Genomic DNA, 14,030 nt, shown 5'->3' with positions numbered 1-14,030 from the left:
AGTAAATGAGAACTCAGAATGGACATTGATGTATAATTATAAATTATGTTAAAGCTCTGAGTAAGAGCAGAAACAAGAAAGTTAGAATTGCTCAGGGGAAGCTCTCCTAGCCCAGAGAGAAGCATAATGTTTTTATATTACTCTAAAGGAAGTTGAGTAAAAGCCAACCTCCTTTAGGAGTTGGCCAAACAGAAGAGAGGGTAAGGAGGAACCATTAAACCTTTGAGTTCTGGATTGTTTATTTTATCCTCTGTAGCATGGATGATAAGGGAGTGGAAAGAAAGAAGAAAAGAAAAGGGAGTTACTTTTAATGAATCAATGTGAGAGCTCTCTCATCAAAAATAGCAACCACAAAGGCTTTGCTTCAGTTAAGTGATTTTTATGAATAGGATACATTAACAGCCAGGGTTTGGGTTCCGTCAAAGACAATATAGAATCAGAAGCAATATACAAATTTAAGGGCTTCAGAGGGCTAGGGAAGGCCTTTTAAAAAGTCTACTTGTCCCTCTTCTATGCTTCTAATATCTTTTCATACTCAGGAAAGGCTATCTCAAGATATATCTTGTCACATATAGTTAACAACATCTCTGTGAAGCAACTGACCATCTAAACTTTCCAATTTAAATGATCTCATTCTTGAGATAAATACCTTTCTCTGACTCAGAGTTTCTCAACTTTAATGCTCTTGACATTTTGGGCCACGTAATTCTGTTTCAAGGACAGTCCTGTGTGTTATAGAATTTTAAGCAGCACCCCTGGCCTCTACCCACTAGATACCAATACCCCTGCCCCAATTATGACAACAAAAAAATGTCTCCAGATATTGCCATATTTCTCCTGGAGTTGGAAGGTGATATGCAAAAGTGTCCCTGGTTAAGAGCCACTGCTTTAATCTGTGCCCACTGTGTTGATTATAAGTTCTCTTCACTCTCTAAATGCTTAGGAACATACCCATTACAGAAAAGGGTTTTGCAGTCAAATATTTATATTTCAAAATATCTTGTGGATTATACTATATAGATTTCATTTCTACAAACTTTTGTTGAGCTCCTTTTATGAGATAGATTCTCTGAGGTAGATTCTGGTGATACATTTTTTTAAAGATATGGTTCCTGCCCTCTAAAAATATTTATTAATGAGCTAATAATTTCTATTAACAGATACCATAAACTGTTAAGGTACAAGTTCAGTGCTTTAGTTGGAATAAAATGAGATAATTAAGAGAATTAGAGAAAGAGTAGGACAGAATAATAGTGAAGTTGTACTGTTACTGCAGAATTCCTTTAAAGACAGGAGTCTGGGAGCTTATCTGGATCTAAATTGACACTAAAGCACAGTCCTGATTCAGAGAAGCATATAACTTTGGGAAAGTGTTAACTATCTTCATGTGTTATTGCTTTTATCCAGGTATTATGTATTATAACTTGAGCATAAACACATTTCTGTCTCCCCTGTCTCTCATCAATATCTCATTCGTTCATATTCACATTCATTCACACTTTCTTATGAATGTTTCATAACAATCATTATTTTAAACTGCTCATAAAATTAATAGGCACATATTTCCCTATGCAACTTTGTAACTGGTTATACAAATATTATCTTCCAAATTCAAATATATAATTCCACTTACCTCAGGCCATACCAAGGTCATACGACAAGTCATATCAAGATCACACAGAAACACAAAGAGTATATGTGAGTGATGAAGATAGAGGAGGAAGATATCAATCTACTTTGAATGAATTATCAGGAAATCTCATGTCAACAGGAAGTTAGTCCTAACTTCTCCAAGGCTATTTGAGTTTTTCCTCAATTAATAGCTAATAGTGAAAACAATAGTTAATAGTGACATGTATTATGGGGAATTCATTTACCATAGCAATGCATACAGAAGCAATATCTATATCATACTATGCTGATGAGCTCTATTTTGAGCAGGTTGTGGACAACGCACAATAACTCCCTCTGGCAACAAAATAGCAGGGGGCATGAACGCTGAGGAAGGAGAATGGCCCTGGCAAGCTAGCCTTCAACAAAACAGTGTCCACCGATGTGGAGCCACTCTAATTAGTAACAACTGGCTTGTCACTGCTGCTCACTGTTTCATAAAGTAAGTTCTGGACCACATAAAGTCCTCAAAGCCACTCATATACCTAAAAGTGTGATAAATATCTTTCAAGAATATGTCCACATAACTACACTTCCAACTGTTTAACATTGTAAGGTATAGCCTCATAATTATTCAATGAAGTATAAGTTTAAAAAAGAAAAGACATACTCAGGCTAATGCTGGGTTTGTCAACAGTGGCACTACTGATATTTGGGACCAAATAATTCTTCATTGTGGTGGGCCATGCTGTGCATTAGAAGATAATTAGTAGCATCCCTGGCTTCTACTCACAAAACGCCCATAGCATTCCCCAGGACTGACAACCAAAAATGTCTCTAGACATTACCAGATATCTCCTGGAGGACAAAATAGCCCTCAGTTGAGAATCACTAAACTTGATTCGTTAATTTAATTTTATAAAGAAATTATAAATCCCAAATTTAACATGGGTGTTCTATGACTTTCTCATCATTATTACATTTGTTCTTATTTATTTATTCATAAGTATTTGATTTCATCCTGCATTCTCCTATATATATTACAGCCCTATTTGAAATTATTCCTTTAAAAGATATATTATTGCACTAAAAGTTTGCCTTTCTTTTTTTACCTAAAAAGTTTTTTCTTTACCTTTTAGTTTGATGGTTCATTTCACTAATTTCTACTGTTTTTATGTAGCACTTACTGGTTTCATTTTTAAACAAAAAACCCTCTCAAGCTTAAGAGTTTGAAAATGTTCTAGAGCACTATTTTTCATTGCTTAGCAAATAATAGTAAAAGTCTGAAATATCTTCTACTTATAGTTTTTAATAATTATAAAGAGGATTTAGATCATTTTCTTAATTTCCATAAATTTACTCTGTCATATTCTTGCCTATTTTATTTAGTCTTATTATTTGTGTTGTTATATCTATTTTTCTAAATCCCCTTGAGTCTTTTCTGAATAAAACAAAAATAAAATGTAGTTTCCATGGGTTATCTTTTAAAATATAGCTTACTGAGTTATTCAAAATCTATCCATGTCATAATTATTTTTATTTTTTCTTTCACATATAACTATACTTTCGTATGCATATATACACACTAGGAATTCAAAACTTGTCTAATTATTTAAAAAAACGTAAGATATTAACTCCTACGATTTCTATTTTCTTTAGCACCAATAATCCCAAAGAATGGAATGTTGGTTTTGGGCTTCTTTTAAGTGATCTGCGAACACAACGAAGTATCAGGAATATTATAATCCATGAAGACTACCATTACCCTGCACATGATAATGACATCGCTGTTGTGAATCTGTCTTCACCAGTATTATATACAAGCAAAATTCGAAGAGCATGTCTTCCAGAAGCTACATATACATTCCCACCCAATGCAGATGTGGTGGTCACTGGATGGGGAACATTAAAGTCTGATGGTGAGTTCCTAACTTCCTTCATTACACAGTTTAAATTTTAGGAATTAAAAAACAATACCCAAAATCATAACTAAACCTGAGAAATACATTCTCTGGACCATTTTAAAGAGGATAATGTGCAATAGATTAAAAATTATCTTCAACAACATTCATACAAAAAATACAATTTTATAGAGCTGTTTACCATAATTTCCCTTAACAATAGCAGTTTTTAAAGAAATGTATTATTTTTAATAATTTTTTATTTTTTAATTACAGTTGACATACAATATTATAATAGTTTTAAGTGTACAGCACAGTGATTAGACATTTATATAACTTGTGAAGTGATTACCCCAATAAATATAATACTATCTGACATCGTACATGTTATTACAATATTATTGACTATATTCCATATGCTATCCTTTATATCTGTGACTGTTTTGTAACTAACGATTTATACTTCTTAATCTCTTCCTTTTTTTATCCTTCCTCCTAACACCCCTCCCATCTGACAACCATCAAAACATTCTCTGTATCTATGAATTTGTTTTGTTTGTTTATTTATGTGTTCTTTAGATTACATATGTAAGTGAAATCATATGGCATTTATCTTTCTCTGTATGACTTACTCCATTCAGCATAATACCCTTTAGGTCCATCCATGTTGTTGCAGAAGGCAAGATTTGATTCTTTTTTTACGGTTGAGTAATATTCCATTGCAATATTCTACATATGTGTATATATGTACCACCTCTTCTTTATCCTTTCATTCACTGATGGACACCCAGATTGCCTTCACATCTTGCTTATTATAAATAATGCTGCAATGGACATACAATGCGTACGTACCTTTGAAGTAGTGTTTTGAGTTTCTTAGGATAAATACCCAAAGTGGAATTACTAGGTCTTGTCTCTTGTTATAGCCTTTGTTTTAAAATCTATGCTGTTTATTATAAGTATTGCTACTCCAGAATTCTTTTCTTTTTCCATTTTTATAAAATATCTTTTTCCATCCCTTTACTTTCAGTCTGTGTGTCTTTTGATCTGAAGTGAGTCTCTTGTAGGCAGCATATACAAGGATCTTGTTTTCTTATTCATTCAGCCACCCTATCTTTTTTTTTTTTACTGGTCTAATTTATTTTATTTTAACTTTTTTGTTTTTTATTTTTATTTTTATTTTTTTAATTTCACCTTCCATAGTTATATTTCTTTCTGTCACCACATATTTGACCCCTTTTACCCCATCTGCCTCCCTCCTCCCCCTTCCCCCCAACCCTCTGGTACCACCTTATCTTTTGAATGGAACATTTGATTCATTTACATTTGAAGTAATTGTTGTTGGATATATAGTTATTGCCATTTTATCATTCATATTTTTTATCTTTTTTTCTTATTCTTTTTCTTAAAGACGTCCCTCTAACATTTCTTGTAATACTGATGGTAATGAACTCCTTTAGCTTTTTATTGTCTGGGGAGCTCTTTATCTGTCCTTCAATTCTAAATGATAGCTTGGCTGAGTAGAGTAACTTGGTTGTAGGTCCTGGGTTTTCATCACTTTGAATATTTCCTGTCAATTCCTTCTGGCCTGCAAAGTTTCTGTTGAGAAATCAGCTGATAGTCTTATAGGAGCTCACTTGGAGGTAACTGACTGCTTTTCTCTTGATGTTTTTAAGATTCTTTCTTTGACTTTAACCGTTGGCATTTTCATTTTAATGAGTCTTGGTGTGGACCTCTTTGAGTTCATTTTTTGTTTGGCATTCTCTGCACTTCTTGGACCTGTATGTCTATTTTCTTTGCCAGGTTAGAGAAGTTTTCCATCATTATTTATTCAAATAGATTTTCCATTCCTCTCTCTCTTCTCCTTCTGATACCAACCCATGATGTAAATGTTGGTGAACTTGATGTTGTCCCAGAGGCTTCTGAAACTGTTCTCATTTTTTTTGGATTCTTTTTTCTTGTCACTGTTCTGATTGGGTTTTTATACTACCTTATCTTCTAAATCACTGATTCAATCCTCTGCTTCATCTAATCTACTGTTGATTCTCTCTAATGTATTCTTCATTTCAGTTATTATATTCTTCATTTCTGAATGATTCTTTTTTTTATGTTTTTCATCTCCATTTTTATGTTTCGTATCTCTTTGTTGACCTGCTCACTGCGATAATTGAGCATTCTTACAACCAGTGTTTTGAACTCTATATCAGGTAGATTGCTTTTCTCCATTTATTTAGCTCTTTTTTCTGGAGTTTTGTTGTCTTCTTTTATTTGGTACATGTTTCTTTGTCTCCTCATTTGGGCTGCCATCTCATATTTATTTTTATGTATTAGGTAAAGCTATCTTAGTAGAGTAGCCTTATGTAGTTGGTGTCTTGTGGGGCCCAGCAACTCAGGTGCTCCAGGTGTATTCCTTGTATGGGTTGTATATGCCCTTCTGTTGTAGTTAAGCCTTGGTTGCTGTTGGCACATCAATGCACTCTATCTGGGAGGAAGCTGCCCCTCCAGCCCTCACCCTAAAGCAGACAATTCAGTTCATCCCATATATCCGTGGCACTTTTTGAGCCATTGCTCCAGAGCTGGAGCTCAGAGCAAGTGAGTCCGTCACGGACCCTTTAAGAAGAATGCCTGGTACTGCAGCTTCTCTCTGTCTCACTCAGCCACAATCTCTGTTGGTTTTTACAGCCAGAAGTTGTGGGGACTTCTCTTCCTGGCACTGGATCCCTGGCCTGGAGAGCCCAGGATAGAGTTGGGACCTCTTACTTCACAGGGGGGATCCTCGCAGCAGGGATATCCTTCCCGATTTTAATCATCACATGTGGGTGTGAAACCAACTCTTCTCAACCTCTGCCCCTCCTACTAACATTTACCTACTCTGCCATCTTGACCAGAAGATCCAGAAGTGTATTATTTGAATAAGTAATTCATTTTCCTCTACTTCATTCATGCAATAAACATTTATATTTATTACTACCTTTGTTCTAAGTACTGTCCTAGATGGTTTGGATATATTAATGAATCAAATAAGCAAAAATTCCTATCCTTATAAAGCTTACATTCTTAGCAAAGAAAGACAGACACTAATCATGAAATATAATATATAAGTAGATTACATAGCATATTTTGTGCATGTAAGTACATAGAAAAAAATAAGGCCTACAAAGGATTGGGCATTTTGATGGGATGAAATGAGAAGCCCTCTGTGATAAGGTGATGCCTGAGAAAAGACTATTTTAACATGTGCATCTCTATGACCCTAATCATGTAAAGATTTAGTGGTTATTTATGTTCATAAATGCATCTGAAATAAAAAGAAAATAAACTTAATATTAATTCCAAGATTCAGAATTCTGTTAACAAACAGCAGAAAAATCTAAAACTAATCATAAAATGTATATCTCTGGAATATGATTGTTTCATTTTGTTTTCTAAGGCATACATGTTATAAATATAAAACTCCAAAACAATTGAAAAGAAAAAAAATCCATCACATATGAATGGACACACTACATATTTCTAAATGTGATCATTTTTAGTAATAGCTTGCTGTGTTTAGAGCATTACTTCTTTGTTACTAAGAAAGGAGACAAAAGCTTAATTAAGACATGTGTTTCACATTAATTTGCAAATTTCACATAGTGTTAGATACTAATAATCTAGCCAGAGAAACTAATATTGACTTTAACAAAAATTATATAATCTTCTTCCTTTAGGAACAAGTCCTGATATACTCCAAAAGGGAGCAGTGAAGATTATAGATAACAAGACTTGCAACAAGGAAGAGATATATGGTGGTGTGATCAAACCTGGAATGTTGTGTGCTGGGTTTCTGAAGGGAAGAGTGGATGCCTGCCAGGTAAATCTGCCTATTTCATTTTCAAAAAGGTTTTTTTTTTTTTCTTGTAGTTTTTAATTTCTAATTAACAAATTTAATTTTCTCCAAAGATTGACAATTTTTAAAGGCTTAAATATGTTGTATAGCCAAAGTAGCTAATTAAAATTATATTGCTTCCTGATGGATCTCATTAAAGTACTAAAGTGCTAAACCACCCTTATTGTTATAAAGAGCTGTAGGTGGAAGTGAGGATAAGACTCAATTTGAAATAACAATAAAGAGATGAATTGGAATATCCGTGATTTTAGTTCAGTTGATCTTTCACTGAGAAACATTCAACTGGGGCCAACACCAAACCTAATGATGATGGAGCTTTCTTAATTTAGGGTGGCTCCAACAGTCTAAATATTTTATTTATTTATCGATGCTTATATAGCATCTCCATGTGTCATGCATTGTTTTAACCTCTTTACAAATATTAATTTACTCAAATTATGAAAATTCTATGATGTATGTTTGTACTATTATAAATCTTGTTTCTCAGATAAAGAGACTGAGACAAAGAGAGAAAGCAATTTGTCTAAACTCGCGCAGGTATTAAATGGAAAAACTGAGATTTAAACCTAGGAGATCGGGCTTTATAGCCTATTCACTGAATGCTATACTATGATGCTTTTCCTTATGCTTTAGATGCTTCAAACATTTCTAATGCTACTTATAAGCAAGTATCTTAGAGATAACAAAAGTACTGCTATAGTTATCTAGGCAGACAGAATATAGTTATCTAGGCAGTGATAAATCCAGGAAGACTCTTATTTTATTTATTCATTTTTTTCAGGTAATGATTATTTATGGACCACATGTTAAGTGCAGGGAAGTTAAAAGTGAATAGAGCATTATTCCTGACCTATAGGAGTGAGAAGACATGCAAACAAGTACTTGCAATACATAATTATCTCTAATTACAGATTCCTATCTTTCCAACTATCTCACTAAACCTGTTATTCAAAGTCATAACAAGCTTAAACTCCTGTTTCTCTCCATTTTCTCTCAGTCCATTACTCTCAGCTCCATGACTCTCTTCTAACCTTATGCAGTCTAGAACCCATATTTTATTATTTTAACCACTCTATTGACAGCACTCTTATTGACTTCATCATATTCTACTTCCCCTACACCCATCCTAATAATCTCCAACCACGAAACAATCTATCTACTTTATTTGCTGTTATATGTGAGCTCCTTAGCAGAGATAGAAGAAATTTTGCAGACTTGTAAACTGGTGTCATATAATTACCGCTGAATCTTTAACACATTGTAGAATTCTTTAATGTATCCTTCATGGTGCTATGCCAAACTTTCATTACATTGTTTGACTGTATCTCACCATGCCCTTATATTCCTTAACATATGACATTTCCTCCTACTAACTAGAAAAATAAATGAAAACATTCATATGAGAACTCCTTTAATTTCTTTTCTACTTGATAGATTTATATTTGTAATTATCTTCACCTCTAAGCTTACGATAAACAAGTTTCTTCTATTATTCAAAGCTTATCTCTTGCCTGTGTCCTTCATCCACTCTCTTTCCATCTACACAGACATTTGAACTTTCTTCCATATTTTCCAAACTGTCCCTTCTAATGGACTCTTCCATATTTTCTGCAAAAATTATTAGGTCTCTCCCTTGATACATTCTATTCTTTCTTTTTCTCCTCTTTGTCATATCTCTAAAGAATATTTTACCATAGTTGTTCCACATTTTCAACTTACTCAATCTTTGATCCATTGCTTTCAGATTTTTGCCCTATCAGTCCACTGAAATTATTCTAACCAAAATTACTATTGATTATTTAATTACCAAATCTATGTAGAGTAATATGTAGAGTATAAGATAGACTGAAAGCAAGAGAGTTAGAGATAGTAGGATCCATTAGAATATTTTGCCTGAGAAAGGTAATCAAGGCTTCAGTTAAGACACAGTAGGAATGAGGAGACAATAACAGTTGAGTAGACAAAATTGTGGGGTGGATTAGATGTAAGGAAAAAGGAAAAGGATAAATATAATGTTAATTCCCATATTTCTCCCTGAGCAACTGGAGGGAGGGTATATAGGAAAAAGAACAGGTTTGGAGAAGGTGAAAGTTCAGTTTACGGTGTGCTAAACTTGAGGTGCCTGTGGAATATCCAGGCAGATATGTCCAATTGAAAGTAAAAACCATGAACTACATCAAACTAACAGTTTTGCACAGGGAAAGAAATCATTAACAAAATGAAAAGAAGACCTACTGAATGGGAGAAGACACATCTATTAAGGGGTTAATATCCAAAATATATAAAGAGCTCATACAACTTGACAACAACAACGAAAAAACAAACAATCCAATTAAAAATGGGCAGAAGACCTGAACGGATACTTCACCAAAGAGGAAATACAAATGGCCGATAGACATATGAAAAGATGTTCAAGGTCACTAATTATCAGAGAAATGCAAATTAAAACCACGAGATATCACCTCACACCTGTAAAAATGGCTATCTCCAATGAATCAAAAAAATGTTAGTGAGGATGGAATTGCAAATTGATACAACCACTATGGAAAGCAGTCTGGAGATTCCTCAAAAACTTAAAAATGAATCTACCTTTTGACCCTGGAATTGCACTTCTGGGTATTTTTCCAAAGAAAACCAAAACAACAATCCATAAATATCTACGCATCCCTATGTTCATGGCAGCACAATTTCCAATAGCAAAGATATGGGAGCAACCTGAATGCCCAACAACAGACTACTAGATAAAGAAGTTATGGTTCATATATACAATGGAATATTACTTGGCCATAAAAAAAAGAAATCTTACCATTTGCAATGACATGGATAGACCTAGAGGTTATCATGCTGAGCAAAATAAGTCAGACAGAGAAAGATAAATAACATATTATTTCACTTATATGCAAAATCTAAGGAACACAAAGAACAAACTAATCAAAAAAAGGGAGTCATAAATATAGAGAACAATCTGGTGACTGCCAGAGGGGAGGAGGGTTGGGGGCTGAGAGAAACGGTTGAAGGGTTAAAGAAGCACAAATTAGGAGTTGATAGATTGTCACAAGATTGAGGAGTGCAGCATAGAGAACATAGTCAGCAGTAACGTAATGGCTATGTGTAGAGTCAGAGGGGTAATATAATAATTGGGGGGATCATTTCATAAACTATATAAATGTCTAATCGATGTATGGTATATTTGAAACTAAAAATAAAATAAAATAAAATGCTTTAAAAAATAAATAAATAATAAATAAAAACCTCGAGCTCAGGAAAGAATTCTGGGTGAAGATACCTAAAAGTTATTGCTATCTTGGCAGTAGTTAAATTCATGAGCATAAATATAATTACTCAGCTAAAATGTGTAAAATAAGAAATACCTAAGCAACAGAACTTGAGTATACATGCTTTTAATAGGCTAACAATAAGAGACAAGAAAGATCAGAAAAATAGAAATTGATGTCACAAGAGTCCAGGAATCAGAAAAAAAAGGGGGGAGGGGTGGTGGGGAGGGAGGAATAGTTAATAGCGACACATGCCATAGAAAAACCAAGTAAGATAAATGCTGGAAAAGGCCATCAAATTCAACAATCGTTTATTGATAAAGTTTTGTAAGGTACATTGATGGCAAGAAAAGCTATTTAGAAGTAAGTTAAGAGTGGGATGAGAAAACGGAAACTTCAATATAGACTACAACTTTAAAGCGCTAGCTACGAAAGGAAAATAACCAGTGCAATAGAAGAAGTCTTAAGATCAAAAAGACTGTCATTTTTCAGAAGGAAAGATCAAAAAATAAAAGACTTGTATATGCCTGAAAGGAAAAGAAAGTGAAGAAAATGAAGACATATTAAAAAAATAAAACAAATAAGGAAAAAGAAGATGGAGGGATTAACCTTGGAAAGAACTAAATGCATCCTTACTCTAAAGAAGAGAGTAAATACAGCTGTGGGCTGATGTAGCTAACCTGAGAAGTAAAAGGGACAAAGACAAGAAATGAAAAGATGCTACCTGTTATTCTCCACTTACTCTATAAATTTGAAACTGAGTAAGACATTAGATTCAAAGTGAGAAAACCACATTTTTTTAAATTGTGAAATGGGCCTGTTGATAGGAATGTAAAATGGTATAACCTCTATAGAAAACAACATGGTAGTGCCTCAAAAAAAATGAAAAATAGATTACCATATGACCCAGCAATTCCATTTCTGGGTGTATACCCAGAATTATTGAAAGCAGGAACTGAAAGAGATATTTGTACATCCATTATCATAGCAATATTATTCACAATAGCCAAAAAATAGAAGCAACTAAGTGTCCATTGATAGATGCATGCATAAGCAAAAATGGCGTATATATAAAATGGAACATTAGCCTTAAAAAGAAAATTCTGACACATGTTACAACAGGAATGAAACTTAAAGACATTATGCTAAGTGATGTAAACCAGTCACAAAAGAACAAATACTGTGTGACTCCACTCACATGAGGTACATAGAGGCAGAAAGTAGAATGGTGGTTGCCAAGAGCTTGGGGAAGTGAACGGTGGAGAGTTATTGTTTAATAGGTATAGAATTTCAGTTTTACAAGATGAAAAAAGCTCTCAAGGTGGATGATGGTGATGATCACACAATAATATGAATGTACTTAACGCCATTCAACTGTATACTCAAAAATGGTTAAAATGGTAAATTTTATGTTATTTATTTTTACACAATTAAAAAAATAATATTTTTTAAATTGTGAAATGATAAAAGTTTGGATTGGCTGCTCTTAAAAATGAGAAAGGAATATGGCTAGAGACACATAACTATTGGGAAGAGCTGTGTGTTTGAAGCTATAAATTTGTAACACAGTCTTCTTTCACAGTGTATGGTTTGGTACAGGTTATGATGGGAAGGTAAAAAGCTGAGAATCCTGTTGAAAGAGTAGTGATGTGGATAAATTATGGAATATAGTCACGCAAGGGAAAATAGAAAACAGGAAACTAGTACACTAGAAACTAGTACACAGGAAACTAGAGAAGAGGGAAGAGTCAGGAATTGGCATTCTTAATGAAAGTAAACAGTAAATGTAGGGAAAAGTAGTGGAATAGGAACACTGAAGAGGCTTGCAAAATCACAATACTGAACAATGGAGTTTTAGAGGTAGAGCGACTCTAGGTGATGACAATTTTCCCCTTTACCCCTTTCCACCCCTGTCCAGAAGTGACATGGAAATAGTTAATAAATATGTAGATGATCAGAGTTAAGGAAACTAAGAGACTGTAGTTTTATCTAGTAGATGTTGAAATTATCCAAGATGATATGAAGGATTAAAGGAAAGGAAAGTCCAGATGCCAACATGTTCAATCATTCTGAAAAAATGACCTAAATATCAGTAGATGAAAACCATGAGGATGTAGAGAGTAGCTTGGCCAAATTACGCAGTTCTGAAAATTGGATGGATTTACATAAGAGTGGAAGAGCAATAGTCCAGTCTTGGTGGTGGGTAATTATAACCCTTTTTCCAAGCATCTGCCTGAAAATAAGAGAGTTTGGGGAGATAATCAAAAAATTCCTCAACATACTGATGATTGCATAAGCAACAATACTTTCAATACCTCTTTTAGCTAATAACTGAGTTGAATTTTTCATACTTGTTTTTCATTATTGTATTTTATATCCAAAGACATACACTGATATCTTTGATTTAAATAAATGATTATAGATCACAAAAATATTTAAGACTAGAATCATTTTAATATTAAAATATTTAGGTTTTTTCCTACTTCTGTCTCTCCCTATATTTATTACAGAAGAAAAAATATGAGCAATATTTACCTTTAAATTATAGTAATTGTATATATTCTTTTTCTTTCTAGGGTGACTCTGGTGGACCTCTGGTTAGTGCAAATCATAAAGGCATTTGGTTCCTTGCTGGTATTGTAAGCTGGGGCGATGAATGTGCTCTTCCAAACAAGCCTGGTGTCTACACTCGAGTGACATACTATAGAGACTGGATCATGTCTAAAACTGGTCTCTAATGCAGAAGTTCTTTGTAGATTAAAGCTTGAAGATTATACATACACTTGTTAAATATATTTGTAATTCTCAAATTACATTTAACTAAGAATCACTTTATGCACATTTAATGTTGAAAATTTAAACATATACAATTTTAGAACTATAAAAGCTTCTTGTGTATGAGATTTTGAAAAAGTTTAGTGAAAGTAATGGCCCAGATATATAATATTCCCTTTTACCACTTTCCAAACTGAAAGTAATTATATGAGTAAATATGGACTACAGTTTACTAAGGAGGCTGTCTCTGCTGATATGTAGATCCAGTTCCTTTGAGAAATCATAGAATAGGCATTCGCGATAAACTTCCTTATGAGTGTATTTATAATCACCTGTTGACAAACACATGGATTCCTCAAAATCAACATATTGGTAGGTTGTAGCTTAGTTGCAGTAAAACTGCCTATAAAAATTTCCCAGGAAAATCTGTCTACCTGTTTTCTTTCTAGTCTTTGTACTATTGCTAACCTCTTTTCTATTTATGGCTTTGTCCCCTTGAGTGACACAAAACAGCGTGATATCCGATGGGTACATTAAATAGATCTCTATGCATGCTGATTTGTCTCTATTTCTCTTTCA

At 33.6% G+C, this 14,030-nt stretch overlaps 1 protein-coding gene across 1 annotated transcript in view; it reads left to right on the top strand.

Moving 5' to 3' along the window:
• Window positions 1-13,414, top strand: part of LOC120587954 (transmembrane protease serine 11C-like) — a 63,176-nt gene extending 49,762 nt beyond the window's left edge. The window contains exons 7-10 of the mRNA XM_039844956.1: window positions 1,942-2,113; window positions 3,271-3,530; window positions 7,223-7,365; window positions 13,253-13,414. Coding sequence (XP_039700890.1) covers window positions 1,942-2,113; window positions 3,271-3,530; window positions 7,223-7,365; window positions 13,253-13,414 — 737 coding nt within the window. The remainder of the gene's footprint in view (window positions 1-1,941; window positions 2,114-3,270; window positions 3,531-7,222; window positions 7,366-13,252) is intronic.
• The last annotated feature ends 616 nt before the right edge of the window (window positions 13,415-14,030 follow it).

Source organism: Pteropus medius, unplaced genomic scaffold (genome assembly GCF_902729225.1).
Source record: "Pteropus medius unplaced genomic scaffold, Ma_sr-lr_union100, whole genome shotgun sequence".
Classification (NCBI taxonomy): Eukaryota; Metazoa; Chordata; class Mammalia; order Chiroptera; family Pteropodidae; genus Pteropus; species Pteropus medius.
The sequence above is the reverse complement of the archived record's forward strand: the minus strand, read 5'-3'. Positions and strand labels throughout refer to the sequence as shown.